Source organism: Filicampus tigris, chromosome 20 (assembly GCF_054856515.1).
Source record: "Filicampus tigris isolate MCC_2025a chromosome 20, RoL_Ftig_1.0, whole genome shotgun sequence".
Lineage (NCBI taxonomy): Eukaryota > Metazoa > Chordata > Actinopteri > Syngnathiformes > Syngnathidae > Filicampus > Filicampus tigris.
Window position 1 is genome coordinate 6,315,039 of NC_141236.1, and position 26,083 is coordinate 6,341,121.

The window sequence follows — 26,083 nt, forward strand, 5'->3', positions numbered from 1 at the left end:
TTATCAGTTTGTTCTGTAACGGATGAAGAATGAACACATTTAGCTCTGATAAGCATTCACACATCACAAATAGCGAGAGTTGTTTTCAAGGCCATGCAGGATCCTTGTGTGACAAAAGTGTTTTCTTGTTCATTATATGTTTTCCTTCGACTTTACGCTAGCATTTATATAGTGGCGCCGCAGAGCAATTCATTCATTACTGTCCTCAAATCAATGGTCTGGCTTCTCTGCCAAGGTCGAGAAACATTTTCTGCTTACAGGAGAACGTTTTGGCTGTCAGCTAAAACACAAGTGATGGCCATATCTGCGCAGCACTGAAAAAAATATATGAGTGGACGTGTTTAACTGAGGGACTAGCATCCTTGTTAATCATGTTTGTGCGTTTTTTTGCATTTGGTTTCCATGGCGTTTTACAATGCTCACATTTAGAACATTACAACTCGGTGACCTTATCTCCCTCATTAGAATGGCTGATAATAAAAGAGTCTCTAGAGTGTTAATCGATTTAGAAACATGAGTAACCGTGTAGTCAATGGAAGTGCACTGGCGTAATAAGCAAAGATAAAATGTTTAATTTTCTTGCAGCTAATGGGCTCTGGAATCACATCACCATATTTTCTTTACCGTCACTGAATAGTATACCGGTACCGGTATAATATACGAGTACGCACCGATTCTGAGTGTCGATACCACTAGTACATTTGAGAGTGATTTATTTTTTTTTTTTTTTTTTTTTTTTTTTTTTAAATCTGAAGGTTCTGGTCTCACCGGTGGTTGGTCTACCTAGCCGATTCAAACTGAGTTGAATAAATCCTTTTGAAGCTGGAGCTAACCACAGTGTAAAACTGTAACACCAAGTATTACAAAATATAAGTATGTACAATTCCAAAAAAAGTAGGCAACAGGTGAGTATAGCACTCTGAATAATACACAGCTAAGTAATCCGGTATTTGCATCTGTCATGAGTACCCAATGAAATAAGGCCGGTATTGGCCCAATACGATACCTGTTATCGGTACTGGCTACACTAGTAGGCCCAAGTCGATTATAAAGTGTACTTCCTCAAATGGTAGTTGCGGGGACTTAATGTTCTCGTTGTCTGCACCAAGCCATTATTTGAAGGAAGTGAGTGTCAACCAGTTCCCAATGGTAAACAAAGATAAACATGCATCAGATGTGACATGTTCGAAAGACTTTAAGACACTTTACTCCATACACAACAAAAAAGTCCCGGTAGTTTGTTTGCATGCAGGGATCGAAACAAGGAACTTTTTCATCATTTATTTGACCATTTAGATTCCAAACAGCCCATATATTTGTTTATTGTCCCCATTGAGGTCAAAGACTGAGACAACGAAACAAAGCGAGAGGACACATTTAACAATGCTGTCTGGGGTGTGCGTGTATGTGTCAGCCTGAGGCAGTGCACTGTAACCTGAGTTAGAAACCGGTTGAGCTGATTCTAAGAGCTTTTAAATTTCACAATGGGCCAACACAAAGCCACTCCTCTGTAGTCACCACACACCTGCCCGCCTCACCGCTTGGCGCATTCATACAGTTACACAGAATTGTGTCAAAGGTGAATTCATATCATTTGCCACTACAGTTTCTTTCGTCTGCCATCCCCCCCAAAAAAAAAAAAAAAAAAAAATACCATTTACTCCTTCACCAGACTCCCACCATGACACGAGCAGCAACTGAATAACTATGATCGTTCACTTTATTTCCTCTGAATGTCTTACACACGCATTTACTTGTATAGTATTGTCCCGTTGCTAAATGTAACAACAGCTATCCTCAGGCAACTTGCAACTATCGTAACGAGATGACAACTCCCAATACTAATTTTCTGCTTATATGCACACCCTTTTAGCTAGAGGGCAGGGGGAGTCAAGGGCTTTTGCATATCTCATTTCTCGCTTTTTCCCCTCAGGGTCTTTTGCTCCTGTATCAGGCATACTCTCAAAGTGGTGTTTGACCACATTTTACAGGTAAAAGTGAAATCGAGCGCACCCATATCCTTGCACACTACACAATGTCGTGCTCTCCTCAGGCATCATTCCAGTATGTCAGACAATGTGTTTGTGATGGAGCCTGGTGGAAGAATCAGAAGCAGTCGTGTTCACATTCCTGGATTTCCAAGCAGGGGCCTGTTTGCAACAACTTGCTACATGCTAAACCTGACAAGACAATAATTTGCAAAGAAGTCGAATATCAACATATTTCGTGCGATACCGCATTCAGTAAGCCAATGAGCGGTTTAGCCTTTAGATTGGCTTTTTTTTTTTTTTTTTTTTTTGCCACACTGGGACTGGCCAGAACATGGTTGTGTTAAGATTAAATGATCTATATACATGAACATAGTGTTTGTGTTGCTGTTTTAGAATAGTTAACTTTATTTTATACTGGCCTGACAAGAATTTGAGAAAAGTAAGATGCCATAGGTGAATCTCGTTATTGCAAATTTGTCATCAAAGTCAACTGGTACTTTCATTTTTAGCTTTAAAAATAACAGCGGTTTACATATTTTACACTTATGTGGGATCACAGTTAAAATGTTACTTAAAATTAATTTCGCTGGCATTGCGAAAGACAGGTTCCCACTGTAAATTGCTTTTGGACCATACGCATTGTGGGTGTAGTGTTCTGTGAAGTACGGCTTTTCAGCTTAACAACAGACACCTTCCGTGTACAAGCAGCAATAACTAACATTGGATTTAAAACTTGTTTTATGCTGTACACCATTTTGAGAAACAAGGTCTGGCCACTTGGGACATTCAATTGGATTTTCGTGTGCCGTTTTTAAACCCTAGCACTGTCAAGCTTAACATCGTAACAGAAATTATTGTATGTTTAACTCAGCAGATCCCTGGTGAGATAGTTCTTGTCTGGCCTGCTTATATCTGTTAGCCCCTCGTGTATTTGTTTTCTTTGTTTTTGAGCATCTGAGATTTCCACCACTGTGTTGCATGCTCTTTGTCTGTGCTAGGAGTGAGAAGTACATTTCCACCAGGACTCTAAATGCTATCGTTAGCTATCTTTTGTTGTGAGACAGAACTGTGTCACAAACACAGATAAAGGAGCTCATCTGACACTATCTTTCATGTTTGGGTTTATATAATTACATTTTTATCGGTCTCACAGGTCCAACAAACATTTTTCCGATTGTTATTTTTGGTGCAGTTTCCTCTTTTAAGTTTAAGATTGTATTTTTTATTAGTTCAAATGTTTACCATTTTTTTTCCTCCAGCAATGTCCCGCTTTCTAGCGTTCGTGCTGTTTCAGGTTATTCTTTGTATGTGGGTTCATAGAACCGCTTTTGGTTGGGCTAGCTGAACAACAGAAATGCTTCTGTTGCACAACCACAGGATAGACTAAATCCCACCCGCTGTTCGCCCAGTAAATTGGTCCGCTTTTGGACCGACTTGCCGGTCAATTGGAGGGGTCAGCCTGTGAATTCCGCGTGTCCCCAGTCTGCGAGACTCCTGATACAGATTGAACCTGATATTTTTTCTCCTGATAGTAGGAATCTTCCTCAACTCACGTTTCTCATAACTTACTTCTGCGTAACCCTCGCATCCCATCATTTCCCCTCCCCCTTCCCGCTTCCAGTTATCCTGACTTCCACCGTATTTCAATTTGAGTGTGTTCCTGCCTGTGTGGGTTGGCATTTAATGTGTGTTTGTTCTGCGCTTATCTCATCCACTCCAGACCGCTTTTCAGTCCAAAACCTCAGCTCTGGCCCAATTGGCTTAAGAGACTCTCTGCACCCCGTCCGCTCAGTGGTCGGCCCATTCAAATCTTCTGCAAAGGCTAAAGCATTGTCGTATTCCCCTGGTAATCCATCGGTGAGCATGCACAAGGTTTGGTTTCACAGTCTAGAGAAGATGGATCAAGTAGATTTTAGAGCCGTTTTTTTCTTTTTTTTTTTTTTTTTTATCAGCAAGCATTGAGCAGTGCCATTGTGTCCATCATCATGGTCCAAGGTCTCTCGCTGGTGTGTGAGCAATCACAATGATCATTCAATGATGAAGTACAGTCACGATTACAACGCATAGATGCATGTCAGCAAGATAAGTCATGAAAAAAAGACTGCTTCCTGCGCTGTTCCCGTTCTGCTCGAAACGGAAAAAGCTAACGTCGGTCCTGAGTCAGTCAGTCAGCATTTTGAGGTCAAGGGTGCGGTAAAAGGGAGGAGGGAAGTAGCCAGTTCAGACATGTCGTTTGGGGATTTCGGTACTAAATTACCAGCTGCGCTCTCAGTTCTGAGAGCGCAGCTAAGTGCTGCCAAAGGGCTTAATCATTACCCCCCCCGCCCCATTCGGAATCACACACATTGACATAGCTTCTGATCCTGGAGTTTTATAGGCCGGTCTTTTTAAGTGATGCCGTCACCTGCTCTCCCTTTGCTGCGGTGGCAAATGTTTACCTTGTCATGCTTGACAGAACACTCCATCATGTCAGATTTCACAATGCCCTCCCGTGTTTTATAGTGAGCTGTTGAGTGAGCACTTCTAGTCGCAACACGTATACCACGCTGATTAGAGACAGCATGTGGGCAACCGGGCTAAGTGTCAACTTTCCTGAGAAGGGAGTGAAATCTGACTCCCTCTGGACTTTAGGCTGGACTCAGTCACGGCTAGCAAAGGCACCAAGGGGGATGGGTGGTAAAGATAAGCCTGGGTGTGTTTCCCAATCCTTTCTGGCCTCCTTTGCACCAAGAATCGACGGAGACCTAACATTCCCAGCCAAGTAATCGTGGCTTTTGTGATTGACAAACCTCCCATCTGGGTTCCTGCACCTTATCTACTCCGTCAGTCGGTCAAACAGTCAGAGTTTGAAATTGCTAAAAAGGGAACAACACTAGTAGTGTGCAGTGACTATATTAAAGATATTGGAAGCTGTCCACACCTACTGACGCCATTTTTTTACACACTGAATCCAAAGTCTTTTTAGCCATCTCAGGGTGCGGCCATTTTGTGACTTTCTGTCGACTGAAAATGACATCACCGTTACTCCGATAAGGGCCAAGCACGCTCACGTGTTTTCTGAAGCTGAGCCATGATTGGTCTTTGAATATTTGTGATTGGCCTTTTGTCAGCCATATAGGTGTCCTTTACACATAAAGAGTGTGAAAACGAGTTGTTAGTATCTTTAGCCTATCATTTTTGTCTAATAGAGTTTTGTGTCTTCTGGACAAAAGGTTCTATAGTTAACAAAATGTTTACTTTCCAATATTTGTTTGCAGTTTTGTAGGCCACTCGGCTTTCAAACATGGTGACGTACTGCTTATAAAATAAATCAAAGCTGTCTTTCCACAAGGTTTAATACAAACATTTTGAATTTATTTTTAGACAGTTTTTCAATACAGAATTGAACTACATTTGTGAGCTGCATGTTGCTGACAAAGGGCCATTATGACATCAAGAAATTCCTCCTCAAAGCTTTGTGGTCAATTATTTCAATGGCAGGTCATTAGTAAGTTGTTTTCTTCGCAGATGAAGCGTTTGCGACGTCCTAGATTCACAGCTTTGCGGCCTCTTTGAATAAACACCATTCCACGTGTTTTTGTCAGACCATTCAAACCCTCAGAATGAGGGCGAGATTTGTCTTGAATGTTGAATTGGCAACATGCGGTGAACGAGGTCATAGCTGGAATAAATGAAGCAGCTGTCCGTGCAAGCTTTTCATCAATTTATTGCAAATAATAACAGGTGCTGCAAGTTGCTTGGAATTGTGTTGGAAAAATGGCATTAACCCCATGAGAGGAGCAGGATGAGGAGAGGGAGGATAATTGGGGGGGGGGGGGAAGAAATGAAAAACATACATTTGCTCTTTTACTTTCAATGGAAACTCCTGAATCAACAGAATACGCGCACGTATACTTGTGAGTGCACACATCTGAGATTCAATTACAGCATTGTGAGATGAAGGAGAAATTCTTCTGCCTTCAGCATTTCCAATTAAAGTACAGCTCTGAGTGTGTTCATGTGTGTTTTTCAGCGCCAGTCATGTGTATTTGGCTGTGTGACTGCGCATGCCGGCGTGTATGGTTAACAGCCGAGGTGTGTGTGTGTGTGTGTGTGGGTGTGGGTGTGGGTCCTGGCTTTGATGGCATTGCCGCTGCAAGGACCACTGAAGCGTGACAGGAGAGACAGCGAGGAGGGTGTGTGCGTGTTAGCTGGAGTGTGTGTCGGCCTCTGATGTCACCTTGTATCATTTCAGGTTAATTTCAACTGCTCCCAGACAGTTGTGCAGAACAAAAAAGCAAAGATGACACTGAGCAAATGATAAGACGCAACTTTATTAGGACCCTTTTGAAGTCAACATCAATTGAGGGGTTTCTTGGTAATGCCAAACAAATGAAATATTTCATGACGGGAGTCCGTGTCAGGGTTGTCTTACCTTTCAGATTATTAATGTCGTCTGCCAATGCTGGTTGGGGCAATCAAAGTAAAAATGTCACAGACCTTTTTACACATTTGCAAGCGCTGGCCTCAGTGATATGGCTTTAAAATAAAATGTAAAAAATAAAACAGGATGATTAAATATTAAAGTACTCGCTCTGGCGTCATACATATCTGCAATCAAAATGTTTTTTCTTCATAGATATTTTCGATTAACATATCTTGAATAAAAAGATGTCTTTGGCTTCAGTCATGTCGAAAAAATGTGTTGTCATTTCAAACCCAATAAGACGCAGTCCAGATGTAATTAAACCCTGCATGTTTGGTATAATTAACACTTTTCTGCAGTAAAAACATTTTGAATAAGTGCAGCGGATGATGTATATAGTTTTCATTAAGAGTAACTATGGATGAGAAGAAATGAATAGCAAAAGCACGTTGTCAAAAAGCCCTTAAGAGTTTCAATTTAACAGGTTGCTCTTTAGATGCACTCTTGAAGTTTCAAATAGGATTAAGTTTAACTCATACAACTTTAGCAGAACACTGCACTGCAGTTTCAAGTGATATGACATTGAATACTTAAGAACATATACTTAAGTTACGTAATGCTCCAATGTCTCACCATTTGCAGATCTGAAGTGTTTCAGGCAGACAATGAGAAACTGTTTCATGCATTCTTATTTGCATGGCCAAAGGTAATTGTTAATTGTTATCTCTGGCCGAGTTATAGTAGCATAAACCAAAATAAATCAGTTGCAAAGAAATACCAAATGTAGGAATTATTGCCATATTAAGCAATGGATGCTTCTGCAGTAACATACGGAATTAAAAATGGGCCCTCTCACTCTCACACCTGTTGGGTCATGCAAAAGTTAGGTGTGCCGGACAAAGGATTTGATGCAACTAAAGCACCAGGAGTTGATTTATTGCACATACACATGTCAAGGTGCCTATGAATCTATTCAGGATCCTTCACCACACACAAGACATTTGCGTAAGCTCCGATGTCATGGACTTGAGTTTGAATTTCGTGAGACATTGATCTTTGCTGGTGTCTTTGCAATGGCCAATTTTTTCGCAATTCAGCGTCACCCCCGTCTGGTATACTGTACGTAGTTCAAATCTGGTAGCAGACAAACAAAATTGCTAGGACAATTTCACTTGGAAGAGCATCTAGAAACTTGACTTTTTCTCCACTCGTGATAGACATGCCTTCCAAATGGCATGTTGCTAAATGAAATTGAGTCGCAATTTTTGTTAAAATCCGTGGGCCAGTTTTGGGGAATCCTGCCCTTGGTTGCCTCATAAGTGTGATCCAAGCTAATTGTGAGCTATTAACATGGTTAATGTGCTTTGTTGGCGGCTCACCTGGATAGAAGCTTGTTTCTTGCACAGCAAAGCACTTGTTTGGCCGTTTGGCCTTTGGGAGGTCGGGGTCATTTACAAATAACTGCAAAATCATTTTGAGTGACAGAGACAAATGTGTCTGCTGCCGTTGAAGACTGCATCCGTCCTTTGTCACTGTGCATGTGTGTGCGTGCGTGTTGGCGTGCGTATATTGCCCCCTCTGCCCTTGAGCCGTTATCAAATTCCTCTAATTATTTTATTATGCAAATGAGACGCCATTATTTCATTAGCTAGGCAGCCAATCACAGAAGCTGATTAGAAAGTGATTAGCATGCAGTCGTTTTCTCTCGCACGGTGTCCTTGTGAATGGAGTAACGGGCAAGGGGCATAATGACCCATCTGGATACAAGCTCGTGCTTATACTTTGAAATGTGTTGAAAACCTGTTCTGGTTTAAACCATTCATATGTGCTGTTTAAATATGCTTTGTATTTACTTAAAATGGATGCCATACACTTCTTTTGCCTTCCAAGGAATGTTAGTGTTGTCATTGTTTTAGTTTGACTGAATATGTCTGGTTGTCCAGTACCAGCATCAAATGGCAGACAAGGTTTTAACATGTACATGGTGAATATAACGGGCCCCCGCTTGTAAAGTTTTAAGATGGTGGGAATTTACCTCATCAATCCCCTGCCATCTGGTATTTCACTTTACCCTCTTGTGTTCCAATATGAACCGCTTAAATAACACCGTTGATATATGCAGACACCCTCTCATGTAGTACAACAAGTAACTCTGTCACATGAGCCCACTATTAACTACAGCTGTAGTACAGTGGTGAAATACTGCATATCCTTATAAGATTGTGTGCAATGTATTTGGTTACATGAGGTTAAGCGCCTCTGTCTTACGGCATTGTTCTGCGGCGCTACATTCGTAATGATATACACTAAAATAACTTGACAGTACATTTCGAATGTACTCACTTTCATTTTCCACATTTTGTCATGTTAGCGTTGTTAGTGTTAATTCCATCGTGGCTTAAATAATTATTTACAGAAAAAGATGGTTACTTTCCAGGTCCCAATGAGCACAGCGGCATCCATCATCCATAAATGGAAGATATTTGGAGCCACCAGATTCTTCCCACAACTGTCCACCCCTGTTATACTGAGTGATCAAAGGAGAAGGGCCTTCATCAGGGAGGTGACAACCTGATGGTCACTCTGTTAGGGCTTCAACTCTCTCCTCAAAAGGCACCTGAAGAGACCATGAGAGACAAGAAATCTCTGGTCTGATGAGACAAAGATTGTCAGCATGAATGCCTGACGTGATGTTTGGAGGAAACTAGGCAATGATCATTACATGACCGTACTACTGTCCCTGCAGTTGGTGGTGGCTGCATGATGTTGCGGGGATTTTTTTTCCAGTGGCAGGTACATGGAAACAATTATGATTCATTTTTAGAATAAGGCTGTAAAATAACAAAAGATTGACATGGATACTTTCCAGATGCACTGTAAATGCCTTACTGACAGTGTTTTGTTTAATTCCAATACATTGTGGCTATACCTTTATAAAGTAACCATTGGAGGTACGTGGTCATGTCTTGTAACTCAAATCTATTCAAGGCGCATGCTGTTACTATGGACTCAAACCATGACATGCACACTTTGCTGTTTCCCCTCATGCGGAGAACTACCAGACAGATATATGTAAACTGACACACGAACAGCGGAGGACAAAAAGTCATGTCGCTCCGTGCACGCCCACATACATACACACTCACATTTCAACATCAGCAGAATTAGGTTCCAAGTTAAGTCTTGAGTTCAAAGCGGAAAAATGTGTGTTGTCAGTGGCACACTACATGCCCTCTGCACAAAGTGGCGTCTCCACAAGCTAACTCGTTGTGACAAAGACTTAACAAAACTGAACGGAACTGGACTGAAACGCACAGAGCCGGGCTGGTTTTTACGAAGAACGCCAAGAGGAATGTGATCCAGTGCGTCTCCAAGGCCGTGAGTCACAGACAGCTATACAGCCAGCAGCCGAAAACAGTCACTTAGTTTGACGTTAACGTGTTTCTCCTGCGGCAGCGGCTGTCTCCTCTTGGTCTCCCACTGTAGCTCCCACTCAGATCAGTGGGGGATCTCAAGGCCCGTCGTTAATGCTCTACGTCATGGCACGATGCAGCCCGCTCTAGGACACAGGTAGCCGTAATGCTAACTGGATACTTACGAGATGTTCATTGCCGGAAGTACTGGTTGTGCGTCATCGTGACTTGCTCTCGGATGCGTATATCCGATTTTCATTGGGGTTTTGGATTTTAGAGGAGCACGTCTTATCTGTGGTTTAGAATAGATCTTTGTTGTTGTATCATCATAATCCATGTACCATGAAAGGGTACTACTTTTACGAGCAGGGCACCAGAAGGTGAGATTGTTTGGGTGGGATGTATGGGGAACCTTTACAATGGAATTGAAAGACAATGTGCACCAAAATGTTCAACCAACCTTAAATTTGCAAGAAAAAAATATGCATTCCGACCAGCCTTGATGTGAAATGGTGCTAATATATTCAGATAATTTGCATGCAAGGGTTTCCCCCCCACCACATTTTTTAATCTTGCGCTGAACAATGGATCATTTGATCTGAAAAACTAAAGTTATTAGTCACTTAATCAATCATCAGCTGTCATGCTTGGTCTCTTAGTTTGATGAAATCAAATTCTGGATGGCAACGTTTTGTTTTTTTCTTTACTTTTGTGTGACTTGTTTGCAGGAACTTTCAAACTGCAATGTATCTCTTATCTGGTGTCGACGCCGTATTGCAGCTCCTATGACCAAGAAGTCAAGGGGAGCCATCAAACCTTGGTCCCCACTAACAATTAGAGACTTGTATCAGATGGTAGTTGGCTTTTCTTTGTAATATGCCCCAAAGCTGCGTTATTAACACAAACCATGCAAGGCTGCGAGGTCAATGAATCAGATGGCTGGTTATAATCAAGTGCGCCTATCAGCACTTTGCCGGTACAAGCCACGTATCATCGCAAGTTGATTGGGTCTGCTGCCCACTAGGGACAGGCGGCGTCTCTCTGTATTAGAGCGACTTCCTGTTTAGGGAGGGTCCCTGTAGCGGCCAGCTCACACACGCGTGCCTAGAGCTGGTGGTGATGGACTCAGATGAATCGCTGAAGGCTGCTGATGGTTGAGTCAGGGGTGATTCTGTCTAACCTTGATGGATGACTGTTGGAGCTCCCACTCCTGGTGCTTTATTAATCACCTCAGACCGACGCAGAGAAATATTCCAGAGAGAGAGAGCGCATTGAAAGTTTGCGTCAATTACCATTTCTGCTAATTCAAGCTAATAAACATTTTTAATGGGAACCTGTGTCAATTTTACAATTGCTCTGTTCGCCTCTGGCAAACCAAATGCCAAACATTATGTCCCCCCCCGCCCCCTCCTTATTCTGCAATTAAACGTGTTTCTATTCCCTGTTGCAGGAAGCTGTACGTTTGATGAGGGCTTCTCCCAATGTGACTACCAACAAGATCCCTACGATGACTTTGACTGGGCCCACATCAACACTCAGGAAGTGCCCTACATCTCCCCATACCTGCCCAAAGGTGAGATTGTATTCTTAATGGAAGAATATGATTAAAAGTGGCGGGTGCCTTTCACATTTGAACCGGTTTGGAATCGGAAACCAACAATTGGACAAATTTGAGTCTTTAGTAAAACTAAGATGTATTTTTTGGGGATTATTGGATGGAGATGAGGTACCCAGATAAAACCCAAGCAAGCTTAGGCAACACTCAAGAGATTTGAACTCTGAATGTCAGAAATGTGAGGGTGACATCGCAAACACTAGCCCACTTTGCCGTCTAGTTTGGAACAAGACGCATGTAAAAATAATGCAGTTTTGACATTACCAATTTGCAAATGTGTTAAAGCTCCTTACTGTCCATCAAATGTAGAATTGATGTTAGGTGGACATCATCAGACCACCAAAATGAGAGCTTCTATTTTGGAGAAATTATGGTGCCACAAAACTGGCTGAACCAACCAATCCGTTCAAGAGTCGGTAGTAAAGACTAAATTAAAAAAAAAAAAGAAAAAAAACTGTGAATTGTCACAGTTTCAGTTGTTGAACTTTTAAAACAGGGCCGATTAATTAGGGGGATATTTTGGATATTTTGTTCTAGTCTCACACTAGTAAAGCAATTAAAACACAGTTCTACTCACACACTCGCTTTCTTCTCCGTAATCTGTTGTTTTTTTTCCCCATGATGGTGATGATGAGGGGGGAATTAATTTTTTTCTGCCTCAGGGTTGACCGTCTAATTAAGAACAGGAGGTCATTAATCAAAAGAGTGGAACAGGGAAGGTTGCCTATACTTTACAATGTTAAAAGTAAAATGCCTTAAGTAAAAACTTACATGCAATGTTGAGTCGTAGCTGGGCATGCAAAAAAATGCAGTAGACCAAATCTCTTTAGTAAACCGCATTGATGATTTTCAACTGTCTTTCCCTAATTCCCTTCTCTCACACCTCACTCCTTTCTGCTCTTCAGCTGCGAAAGATTGACTTTGTTACCATGACAATGCAGCGCTGTTATTTATCTCTCTGGCTTATCATTGTGAAAACCCAACCTTCCTGACATTTAGATAAAGGCTGAGGAGCTCCATGTTTTTGTTTTTAGTCTTTAGTTTTTTGCCACGAAACACACATTTTCCCCTCCTGAGTATTTCGGGGCATGCTTGTGCAAATGATGAAGATGCTGGCCCCGTGGTGTCACTTCGCTGAGAGGCAAGAGTCGCAAGCTTGAAAAGGTTAATTGCCAAGCCCGAGAGCATACAGGATATTCCATGAGTTTAAGAAGTTAGTCAGAGGTGTTGCTTGCTAAAGATCCTCACCTAAAGGCATGGTTACATTTGATGTGATGATAGTCTCAAATGGAGCAGTAGTGTTTTATTTTAGGCAAAAGATAAACAAAGTAGAATGGCATAAGAGAAAAGTGCCTGAGGCTCAGAATTTATTCAAATGCACAAGCCAACTATGACTTTTGCTGAAAAATATGGACATGTACACGTTTAAGCAAGGCAAGTATTTTTTTAAATGAAATGATCACCCTGAAGGGAATCATTTTAAAAGAAATAGTCCATGACAGGATCAAACAGTTATCATAAAACCTTGAACTGTCCTAACAGTCCTAACTCCGATAGAAGTCTAATATTAAGTGCGCCAGCCTCAAAACAACAATAAGCGTTAATGCATAATGTCCAGTTCGTCACACTTTTCAACAATGACTTTGACAACAATAATAAATGACACACAAGTTAACAACAGCTAAAACAGAAAAGCACAACTGGAGTAGACCATTGCAAAAAAAAAAAAAAAAGAAAAAAAAAAAGACAATTGGCGACTATTAGGTTTGAGTCTCCAGATACGATCAATTAAATTCATCATTTAGCAAATCATTACAAATGACTGACTATGCTCATCCTTACTGTTTATATTTATGGTTCAGTCATTTGTTTGTGCATCTCAAAATAGTACTCCTTTAAATCCCACATCGATTTGTCCTATTTTTTAATTGCCAGTTCTGCTTGCGGTGACAGTGAAAAGTGTTGGAAGGGTTTTGGCCCTTTTTTGCAATCGTGATCAAAACCCATCCATGTAATCGCCACAGGGCTTGCTTTTGGCGCATGCTGCCATGGCGGCGTTTCGGCACTACGTCGGCCGGCATTGTGTGCGCTGTGCCAGTCGAACATTCATGGACTGAGACTCTGTGAGTCACCGGACCAAAGTAGCTACTCTTGACTCATGATGTTGTCAGCGAGCTTCACTTCAAACCAATTTGGCTTCTTGTCACGTCTCTTTTTTTTTTTTTTTTTGTCATCTGTGGAGGAAGAGGAAACAGGCTTATAACTGCAATAAAGATGCTTATTTGTCTATTGAATGCTGTTCCATCAATTTCTTAAAAATATGTTTTGGGAAGGATGCCATTAGAATGAAAAGCGTGTCCTTAAAAAACATAACTAAATGGTGATGCATTTGGTATATTGCTTGCTATTCTGGATCCAATTTAAACAGGTGCGTGAAGTAAAGTATAACTTTTACCAACAGGAGGATGTTGTTACGTTGAAGAAAAGGCGTCTTCCGTCTGAACTGCACTGTTGCTGCTGTGATGTGACAGATCTAGGCCTGAAGTCTGTCTCGGGGGTATTTTTAGCCTTGTTACGTTGTGTCGTCATTCCATTAGTGTCCGTTTTCGACATTGGCAGTTCAAAGACAGCAGCCATCTAAGGGACTGGCAGATATCCGGTGTTTTAGTTTCATTTTGTTTGGTTATTTTGTCGTCTTTTTGCTGAAGATGAGGTGTATTGCTGTTTCACTGCAGGGTTAGGGAACCTTTTCCTCATCAGGGGCCATTTGCCTTGAGATTTGCGCGGTGGTTCGGATCAAATGCTCCTAGGCCGTATACGGCGCTTGGGCCATTGGTTACACACCCCTGAGAGGTGCGGTACGACCTAGATCGGTCATTAGATAATCACAAGGCATATACAGACAGCATTCAAAGCAATGGGAAAATTGGATCATTCACTTAATCTCACATACATGGAGGGAACATGCAACCACTACCGGAGACCGGAGACGATATTCAAACCTCAGGACTTTGAACTCAGGCATGCAAAAACCGCTATTTCACTGTGCTGATTCCTCCAATCCTAATGTAGTCTTTCTGAATTCTTGTCTGCATCCATTGCAGTTGTGCCCTACAACTTCATCAAAATGTATTTGTTTCACCTGTTAAAAAGTTGCTATAAATGAGTTTTATCAGACAGTGCTATGATTAAGAGAAAGGTATCTTGCCATGGCATGTGTTGTGACATATCTGGGGCTCTGACTGATATTTGTATTTTTAGCTAGCACACAGTCTTGGCATCTTCAATCCACCTCATGTCAGAAGGAACAGCAGTGACACCTATTGCATGTTTGTGCAAGCAAGACTAATATTAGAGTCTTTTCGAGAGGTCCTTTTCTGGTCTAGTGGATGCCGTCCAGTTTGGATGAAGGCATTCTGTTTCCCGCTGGTGGTATTCACACGCAAGTTGGATTATTCCCGAAAAAAAAAAAAAAAAAAATGTCAGAGAGACTCAACTGTCGTTGTGTACGTGTGCAGACGAGAGATGAAACGAGAAAGGCCCAATGATTGGTATATAGTGCACGTGGGCGCTGCATTGCAGACGTTTTTGTGTGCTCCAAATGAAAATGTGCTACTGTTTGCCCTCCTATTCTTGTGGAGAACAATATATTCTCACTGTAGATTATCTGAACAATGACAGATAATCACTACTCTCCTATAGCCAATTGCAGCATTCATATTGTGCTTATTCTAACCGGCAAATAGAATTAGCTGCCTTGAATGAAGCATTGTTCACACAATTTGAGCACGGTATGTTTAATGTGGCATTGTGGGTCTGCTGAAAGCATCAGTGGATATGCTGTATTCACTATTAGCGGAACATATAAAATGGCGGAATGTTTTGATGAACAGTATTTCAGCATTGTTTTGCATGTGGGCCCATTTTGTACAATACATGATATGTTCAACCGGCAGATTATAGGCGAGATTCAAGTGTCACATTTCAATGTATTTCACATCAACATCTGTTGAGCCCTAAGATGATTAATAGACCATCGGGATCAGTTCTGTCATCACTATATGTATGCTTTTCAGCAGTCAACTACAGTAGAGACCAAGTATAATAAGCAGACTCTTAGCACTCGGGATGCACATTTGTGTACATTTTTTTGATTAAACAATGAGGAAAAAAACGTGAATTATCATTCCCTGTGTAGTGGATTAGAACGAGCTCTATCTGAATGTTGTATTGAGCAAAATGCTGCCCTAAGAGGTGGCTTCATGGATGTAGCTAAATGTCACATTGTTATTGGCAAACAAATGAAACGAAAGCTGCAGCCATTTGTCAAAACCTGATGCAAAATATTCCTGTGTCCAGGTTCCTACATGTATGTGGACGTGTCTCAGTATGAAGTTGGGGAGAAGGCCAGGTTTCAGCTCCCGGTGATGAAGGAGAATGACACCCACTGCATTGACTTCAACTACCTACTCACCAGCGCTGATGGCTCCAGTCCCGGTACACTCAATGTCCTAGTAAAGGTAATGACATCTTATATTTTCTTTTCTTTTCCAAATGAATTGCCCACTTTACAATGACACATTAACCTTAGTGCGTTGATCCCTTACAACATTGGTAAAACAAAACATCAATACATATCAATGTGAATGCATTTACTATAATTGGAAGTTTTGAAACCGTTTTCTTTCCTTATATCTGCAGGTTAACAAGGGCCCCCTGGCCAACCCTATATGGAATGTAACAACATACACTGGTAACACCTCGACCACAATGAAATTCTCATGTGATTAACTTTCCCTGCACCGGGGTGACTCCTGACCTCTGTTGACTTTTGCCTTTTCAGGTAAAGACTGGCTGAAGGCCGAACTGGCCGTCTCCACCTTTTGGCCCAACGAATACCAGGTGAATTCCCGTCACCTTTAACCACTAACAGCTGTATTTGCTCACAGTTCCCTTTTTCTGTGTGAGCAAATGTTTTGGCACACCTGGCCAGTGGCCGCTACACCTACAGGAAGTGAAAGCAACTATTGTGTTGGTCTATAATGGCTTTCACTCTTTTGATTTTGGCGTGTGGGAATTTTATTTCAAGTAACACAAATAAATATTGATATTGCACAATTTGAATGTCCAAGTCAAAGATAAAGTAGAACTCCAGTTTGAATCATATTTCAAACACTCTCAACACATTATTTGAAATATGTGTTTTTTGTTTAGGGTTTTTTTTTTTTTTTTTTTTGCTGTCAAATCAATCTGGACGTGTAAAACGTCTTTGGAGCTGTCAATTTGGCCTGAACCACAAACCCTGACTGGCTGATAAACAGATTGCCCACCTACTTGTACTTATTTCTTTAGGGTGCACATGGACAGACAACCCTACACAGCTTCAAAAACAAACAGCTCATGCTGTGAGGCAAGCTGCTGATTTATTTGTGTTGACTGGGGCTCAGGAGGTGACGATCAGGCAAGAAAGACTTAGTGAGAAGCGATGGGGTGACTGCGTGCATGTACGTGCACTTGCATCTGCGTCACCAATTGGGGCAATGCTGCTTGAGCCTGTATTATTTGGGATATACGGCAGTGTGGAAACGATATTCACACAGAAGTAACTGAACCCATTTTTATCTGTATACCTGTACGTTTTTACAATTTTAGAGGTCTGTGCATATCTAAATAGTTGTAAGGTGTTGCTGACGTGCGTGTGGCAGATGAGTGTCGAATGGGTGTCAGTGTCAGGGCATGCACACACCCATATCCTGATTAATACACGTAGCCTTGGGACCCAATCATGTTACTGTAAAGCGAAGGGTGGAAGAATCTTTCAAATGACCCATCTGGTGCCCATGCCGCCCCCACCCGCCCCTCGGTGACTATGAGGGGAGGAGGCCATCCTGAATCGCACGTGTCAACATGTTGTAATTGAACGTAATCAATTCTTGTTTGCTGAGGGCTTATGGAGGTTTTGCAGGGGATGAAACAGGTTCTTTGGTTCGAGGTTATGACGCCACCGTCATGTTCAAACACGCTTCTGTTGGCATTTAAGCTTGCATGGTAAACGAGTCTGGGGGGGGGAGTGTAGGTAGACGCCCACACTGCACCAGCGATAGATTCTCCAATCATCAGATTCATATTTTGGACTCTTTAGTACTTTCGGTACTGTTTGACTTGTGCTGATTATGAACAAATAACTACATTAACTTATCATCCTCTGAGTGATCTGTGGTCACTGGCAGTCATCACAAATCACCAAGTGTTTATGTGAGTCATTTGAGTTGGTAGTAGACCAGACAGCTGTGAAACCATGCTTTATGACAGGTTGCAAGCAAACTATTCTTAACCGGTTTGACATTTTAATAAAGTTCATTCCAATCCCTATTATATAACACTTGCACGTGCACTTTACAGAACTTGAATGTGGGACGAAGTAACAAGCAATAATCATGTGGATGTATATACACACACAGAGTATATATGTTTTTCAAGTGGACAGATGTCTTTGAGCTATGTGGAAAGAATGATAGGATAGATTGGCAATTGAGGGTGGGTTCATGGACGCTCCCGCGGGTGATGAATGACAGCAACTGGTTCAATCTCTGGCGTGTCCTGAGAGCATCCCTCTCTCATGTTTTCAAAAATCCACGACATCGTCTTTTGTTGCAGTATTTCTCGTTGAATCATATTTTTTAAACACCATAAAGCGAGAGGAAATAACTTGAATCTATATTACTTGACTACATGTAGTGTTTAAACAGCAAACACCTCAGCGCCGTAGTAAGTGTCAAATTGGAGGTGACATTGTCTTACAGTGCGGCCACATTCGTGTAGATTGGGAAAAATAAACCGTGAGAATGCAATGAAATGGGAAAGGATAATGAGACAGGGATGGGAGTGGAATGAGAAGCACATATACTGTATATACTAGGTTTGAATCTCCACCCTTACCGCAGTGGCTTCTATTAGTTTTTTTTCCCCTATCATTTTTCTGTCAGGCATTTTATGTGTACTGAAGGAGATTACTGTGGTCCAACAGGAAGAGCCATTAATCTTGGTGGCTTGTTGGACCGAATATATGAATCCAAGCAGCAGACGGGAGTCATATTGTTATCTATGCCTCCTCCGGGGGTTTCACCAACTTCATCTTGTTGCAACTTTTTGCATTGATCTATCTCTTTGACGTGTAAATAACAACAGACTTTGACTCCAATAGCTAAAGTTGTGCTAACATTTTTGAAACACAGGTAAAATGTTTTTAATACTTAGTTTATCATAACATGATTAAACGTTTCTGTATGGTAATTGGGAACTGTCTTTTTGAAAGCCCAATAATCAATTATCACAACAATTACCGGAAATGCAGTTTGGCGTCCTCTTGTGGCATCTATAGGCAATAGCAAGCTTTCCTGTGTGAGGGCGTCAATTTGGGGATTTTACCTATTCATAGCAAGGCTTGGTCCCTCTCCCTGGTTCACTGTCCTCCCTGATTACAGGGCAAGAGTGTAAGTCACATCCTTCTACAATAGCATGCTAGAAATTAGCATATAAATGTTAGAATTTTAGTAGTATTTTATTAAGTTAAATTATTAGTTGAAGTTTTTTTTCCGCATGGTTAATGTCATGTTTCTTCTGGTCAACACTCTTTAGTTAATCCTTTCTACGGTGACTTCTTCCCCCCCCCCCCCCCCCCCTCTGTCCGCAGGTCATATTTGAAGCAGAGGTATCGGACAGGAAAACCGGCTTCATCGTTATAGATGACATTCAGGTGCTCAGCTACCCATGCGGTGAGTCATTAGCATGCCAGCAATTAGTCGTAGTTCGCTGAGTCGACGCTTATAGCTTCGGCCACTAATTAGACTGAACCGGGGATGGTTTTTGTCGCAGTCGAACGGACAGATAAGTGGAAGGTGACTCGGGGAAGGGAGGGATGCGGCAAGAGGGGACATGTTGTAGTAGGTAAACGAGAGAAGTAAAACACCGGAGTAAAGACTGCGAGATGGGCGGCGAGAGAAATTGGGGTGGAGGATCGGAGGGAGTGAAGCGGCAAATGAAACGGTATTAGGTCAATCATGGAGAGAAAAGATTCTGACCACTCAGCGCTCTTTTTCTTAATACACACACACAGGCATGCAGGCGCGTGTGCACACACATGCAGTGAACAGTAGCTGTCTTGTCCTGCGCTGACAGGAAAGTGATGAGGGTCGTGCTCCTTTTTAAATTCACGTTACGTTCCAAAGCTCTTTCTCTCCTCGCTGTTTCCGCACCGCCAGAGGCCTCCTCCTAAAACACTTGTGCGCGTGTCTGAGTTCATCCAAAGCCGTCGACAGGCGTCTGCGGGTTGCAAGCGGAGGAATAAAAGCAATTAAAGCCCCGGTTCGGCATTTGTCTAGTCGCAGCAGTGACACATTTTAACATGGCCCGACTTGTAAAAGATGCTATCGATTAAGTCATAACACTGGAATGTGTACTGCGTTCCAGTCGTCCCCGGCTCTGTTTGAGGTTGTCAAATTTTGCCAGTAAAGTGACCTGGAAGTGGTGTGAATATTAAGAGAGGAGCAACTCTCAATAGAGAGCGGCAACTTCCACAGTAGAAGCATTCATTCTCACAGCTGCATTTGTGGACTCACACACACACAAACCTGTGTGTGTGTTTTCAGCTGTTATCTATGATTGCAATCACCTCCCCAGAATAAAAATAGCCTCGCAGCCTCTTCGGGGGGTTCAAACGGCTTATTCCATACCTTAGTGTGGTGCTTTAAGTATTAAAAGCTGTGACATTATGACAGCGATCTTCGCAGCCAGTGGCAACGATGGGCTCCAGATTCTTCGGACTCCTCTAAAATCTAATCGTAGTAATAGTGAACATATCACTGCAGGTTACAAGATGTCGTAAAAGGTACAGATTGTTTGCACCTGTGCTGCTTCTGTCTGGAAACATTGTGATTTCAAGGCAAAGGGAAGGCAAAGTGTTAACCCATGAAGTAGTCTGAATCCATTGTTCTTTAAATGTTTTCTTCAGATAAATCCCCTCATTTCCTCCGACTTGGAGATGTTGAGGTGAACGCCGGTCAGAACGCCACCTTTCAGTGTATCGCCACTGGACGAGACACATCCAACAATAAACTCTGGCTTCAGGTAAAGACATGCACATGAGAATGATTTTTCGGTGTATTTGTGAAGTCGTCACGCGGCACGAGAAAACTATAATCAAGACTTCGTTTTGGAACTCCACCGTAAACCGTCGTTGATCCCTTAGCATATATCTTTTCAAACCTGGCACATGGATAGTTATATCCTTATACCGTTATATACAGTACCGTATATTGTGTGTCATAAATAAATGGAAGTATAAACAGACTCTATTAAATACTCATACACTAACACATACATGAAGAGAATGCGGTTCAGGGAATAGTAAAATGACAAATACACCCCAGCCCATACATTCTCGCACCTAATAGATGATTTCATGACAGTTCTACTGTAGTCATGACCTTCAAACATGTTGTCAGTGAGGATGATGTACAAGTTAGTGTGAGTGTGTGCATCGCGGCCTCGAATCCTTAATCAAGACCGTTAACCCCGTGCCTCTTTCCATCTCTGCTCTATAGCGGCGAAACGGAGAAGATATCCCCGTTTCTCAGAGGAAAAACATCAACCACCGACGATTCTCCGCCTCCTTCCATCTCAACGAAGTCACCAATCAGGATCAAGATTTGTATCGCTGCGTCACCCAGTCCGAGCGTGGCTCGGGGGTGTCCAACTTTGCCGGTCTTATCGTCAGAGGTGAGGGTTTATTGAGAATTGGTCTCCCAAGGGCTCCATATATGCTGACATTTTTTTCTGCGATTAGAATATAAAACTAAAATCATTTTATACCTACATTGGAGATGGGTGTATGTATGGACAAATAAATCCACAGTTCAGAATTTGGCTAATTGCATGGACTGTGTAGTTGTCGAGGAAAAATGTCGTGGATGCTAGCAGTTGCTTGACAGTGGCTATGTAGCTTAGCTGACTCGAATGAAACAGTGCAAAACAGCTCTCTCGCAGACACATTTTCAGAAATAGGCAGATGACAAAACTTGGTTGTGTAATTTCACACTTGGCGGGTGGGCGAGCCACTCACGAGAGACCAAACTATTTGTTTACAAGCACAAAAAAGTCCCAATTTTCCATATAAGGTCTGAATAAAATCAACACGGCAACGGTTATGGGAAGTTAAGCTGCCTTAACCCTGTAGCAACTCCCATGGGCAGAATTATTATGATCATTATGACACGGCATGGAACAGAGGTTCATAATGTTCATATTATAACACATAACATATATATATGATATATATAACTTCATTTCCCTCCTTAGTTGATATAAGGAAATGTAGTCAAAGGCCTAATTTGTCATCTACCACACCACATGCAACTATTTCCTGCATGAAAGCAAATTTGGAAAGCTATGCTTTTCTTCTCATTTTCTTACATGGAATTTAAAACTGTCCTACATCTTCCATCTTTGCCTGATAGAATATAACTAGCATAATATTGACTAACAGGGACAATGGTGAGTGCGTGCGATGGAGTGTGTGTGGGTGCATGCGTGTGCGTCATCTGTCATGTGCAGTTGACATGTGGTTAATAAGGTGTCACCGACCGATGTGTGTTTGCCACAAGATTCTTTATTCATTCACATTGAATAGCTCACATATTCAGATGATCTCCAAGGGAGGGCATAGAAACACTCGGGCTAAAGGCGAGAGACATTCTGGAGTGACAGAAAGGGAGGAGGCGAGTAGAATAGAGGTAGAGAGGTTGGAAAAAAAAAAGGTAAATGTAAGTAGTCAGCTCATTATCCCAAGAATATACCCATATCAGAATGAGGACTATGTCTGAATATGTAAACAGAGGAACAGTCTCATAGTTGTTATTCTGCATATGATACGGCAGCGGTGGAAGAAGAGTGGTGAATGTGAATATTAACTAACACAGCTTTTACATTGTCCATCACGATACGTTTTACTTTGGGGCAACAAGCAAAATTAAGTTGGCTCCAGAGAAAGACTTGACATACTGCACGTTTGAGCCCAAAATTCTGGAGAAATGAGGAAACATGTCAAAGAGGTTGTGTGGAGTTGAAATGATGCATATCCTTGATCTTATTGGACCGTTTTGAGGAAATGCAGTATGGTCATTTCTCTGTTTCTTCTCAAACAGCGAACAAAACAGAAGACACATTGCTGGTATTTTCGCATTAATAGTGGGAGGCTTTTCATGTTGTTGTTTTTTTATATGTGACAGAGGTAAGAAAAAAAAGGGTAAGTGAGCCACACAGCAGGAATCTGTTGTCTAATCATGAATGTCAGCCATCCCGATATGATGATAATGATGAAAATACATTCAGGCTCAGCAAGTGCATTGTATGCTTGAAATCAAGAGTCTCTTCCAAGCTGTGAAAAGATGTTTGTGCATCTCTGAGGGGTATAGGCATAAAAAAAAAAAATGTTAATCCTATCTGGATGTGCGAAGGGTATCATAATAAAGAAATGATGGCAGCTTGCGTGAATGTGGAAGAGGAGCCAAATCATGTTTATTTATTAGAAATATCAAGACGAGAAGCAGAGGGAAATCAAACTTTTTTTTTTTTTTTTTTTTTAACCGATTAATAAAGTATGCAGTTTGAATATGTATGCAGGACATGTAGTGTATATGGACAGGACTAAGCTGCATTAATGCTGTGTTTATGCTCTGCGTTTTTATTTTAATTTGTATCCCGTATTGTGAAAGAGGCAGCGGGAGTTTGGGAAAATTAAGATAGGGGAAATAAATCTATGCTAATCTGGAAAAACAGACGAGAAGAAGAACGCAGGTGCGTTCCCAGATATGACTTGTATAGATCAGCAGTGGGACATTGATCCAGCTTTGATTTCCAGAGGCTGCAAGTGGCCCGCTGGGTGACTGAGATTGCCTGCAAGCGGGTACAGTACACACAGGCCCAGTCCACAGATATTTACTCTATGTAGATGACAGAGATGTGCCGTTGTCTGCTCAAACGTCAACACCCGACCGCCCCCCCCCCCCTCCACCAACCACCCCCGCCCCCCTTGTGTGTTCATATGTGTGTGTGTGTGTTCGTTTGTGTGCCGTGCCTGTCAGGATCAGAGCCTAGAACGCTTTTTATACTGGCACAAATGCACGATTGGAGATCTGACTTGGGATTCCCACATCACTCCTGTGTAGATGTTATTGTCTTCGGCAAGCAGGGAGAACGGCAAACATCTTGTTAAGCAAATCATTTGTTGACAGCTTTCACATCTATTCATCAATCATGCGTTTCATTGAGCTCACAAATAGTCTTAGGATGAGTTGATTCAGCAAACAAGTTTGATGTATTTTGGCGTGAAAGTCAGCTGAAAAATTGTCTTCACAATAATATGTTCTATGCAGCCCCACTAGTCTAAACTTGATATTCTGATTAGTATTGTATTTGTGGAATATGAGTTAATCAGCAGTTGCTCAGGGCTCAGGTAACAACCAATCATGACTCCGCTTCAGAAAACAGGTGAGCCGTGATTGGTTACCTGAGCAACCGTGATCTCATTTTCAGTCGACAGCAAGTGACAAAATGGATCAAAATTGTAATGAGAATCAGACTGCCGTGTTTAGACTAGGGTGGCCGCGTACAACATATTATTGTAAAGAAAATGTTTGGATTGACTTCCCCTTCAAGAAAGTGAAAGAATTGGTTCGTGTGCGTGTATGTTTAGTATACATACTGTACAGAGTATGTTTGTGTTTGTCAGTAGTTGTTTTGTCAGAGTGCAGCTCTAATAAAGCTTTGCCCTCTGGTTCCTACAGTGACAGAGCACATCATCATGACACACACACACTCACCGCAATGCCAGCTTGCATTATACGCAAGACATGGCCTAAAAAGCTCCCGCAATATTACTGTCACACACACACACACGCATGCACGTGCACGCGTGCAGACGCACTTGAATCCATGCAGCTGTCCTATACGCGTCTTGAACAACTTCGAAATGGTGTATTTGCTCTTACAACCTCCAACACGCTTACTCATCCAAGTGATAATGACAGCCGGAGCTGCAGGTGCTTCAGGAGTGCAGAGAATCGTTGCGGTTGTTGATCGTCATTGCTAAACACACCATCGTCTGCCGTTGTGGAGGGCGCATGTCGTCCAGTGCATGAGTGGTGGCCGGAGCGCTTTGTGAAGACAAAACTTTATTGACAACGTTGCTGACGTTGGACATCGATGCCTGATGGGCTCAAGTCACAGATCACCGATGCTTTTAAACACTTTTTTTTTTTTTTTGTCCTTTGTTCCTTCTTTGCTAAGTTTTGCTTTTTTTTTGTTTTGTTTTAAACTTTTTTTTATCCTTGGGGTCTGGCCCATCTTTTGGACTGATTTGCTGTTTTTCTGTTCCTCTCTTTCATTCTGTTGCCTTTTTCTTTCCTTTTCTTTCTTTTTTTTTTAAATTGCATTCTCGTTTGTACTTTTTTAATCCATAATTTCTTTCTGTCTTTGGATCTTATTTTGTTCATTCCCCCCAAGCATCATTAACTGACTCATGGGATGTGTCGGAATTAACACAGATAGGACATTTTGCCTGTATTTGTTTGCTTACTATAATTTACATGTGACCCCAAAAACTGATTCACACATGATTAATAATACAAAAGATTGTGACAACAAACCCATCGCATCACATCAACACCATTGATGATTTGTTGTTTTTTAGGTCATCTGTACAAATGTCAAATAATGGGGGAAAAACAGGGCTGAAAATCAAAAGCAAGAAACCAACTTCAACACTGTTTTCTCTGGAGTCACATGATGACCCACTTAAACATCTCACTGCTTTATTTCTATTTCTATTATTTATGTTTTCGATAAAATATTTCTAAAACTAACACGCAAACTTGCATTCTTGTTAACGCACTGTTTTAATGCATGAATCCTTTTGCTTTTATTTCCCATTTTACTCTCATCATGTTGTTTTTATTTGACGCCGTCGCTAGCAGACACGTTGCTGACGTTATGCGATTTCTGAACTAGCTTCAACATTCATTAGCTGAATGCAAGCTAGCGCACTGTCAAACGGCAGTGTTTCATGTGTTGGGGGAAAAAAGATGTCTTTTCAGCTCTGCCAGCCACATTCAACACACATTTAAATGCACTCCCAACACAAACAAAAACAAGCATGCATATGCACGCAGGGAGAAGAGATGTGATGGCAATGCGTTGCGTGGTATTATTCAAAGTAGTATGGGAACAATGAGCCCAAGCGTACACACACACACACACACACACACCAACACAAACAATTTAGATAATACTGTATGATAAGGCTGCAGAACAATCACATTTTTTTCTTCTGCTCTATAAAGACAGTAAGAGAGACAGATGGAATCTATTTGATTTGCTGAAGGTAATATACAGTAGGTGTGTGTGTGTAGGGAGGTATTTATTCACATTTGTTTAGGTAGAGGATGTCAACTATGTCATTTTTTGTCGCTTAATACAAATAATGTAATAAAGTACAATCAATAAGTACTGGGTAGACATTTCCTGGTCAACATAACATGGAATTTAAGAATTCCAAAGCGTGGAGAAAAATAACTTGCATGTTGCATATTAATTTAATTGTAAA

At 41.6% G+C, this 26,083-nt stretch overlaps 1 protein-coding gene across 20 annotated transcripts in view; it reads left to right on the forward strand.

Annotated features, from left to right (window-relative positions):
• Positions 1-26,083, forward strand: part of ptprk (protein tyrosine phosphatase receptor type K) — an 80,094-nt gene that overhangs the window by 21,371 nt on the left and 32,640 nt on the right. For all 20 annotated transcript variants that reach the window (XR_015083746.1, XM_086018148.1, XM_086018145.1 and 17 more), the window contains 7 exons: positions 11,260-11,382; positions 15,784-15,944; positions 16,126-16,177; positions 16,268-16,326; positions 19,118-19,199; positions 20,435-20,550; positions 21,027-21,201. Coding sequence is in view for 19 of the 20 variants with exons in the window: in XM_086018148.1 (XP_085874274.1) it covers positions 11,260-11,382; positions 15,784-15,944; positions 16,126-16,177; positions 16,268-16,326; positions 19,118-19,199; positions 20,435-20,550; positions 21,027-21,201 (768 nt within the window). In the remaining variant the exon portion in view is untranslated. The remainder of the gene's footprint in view (positions 1-11,259; positions 11,383-15,783; positions 15,945-16,125; positions 16,178-16,267; positions 16,327-19,117; positions 19,200-20,434; positions 20,551-21,026; positions 21,202-26,083) is intronic.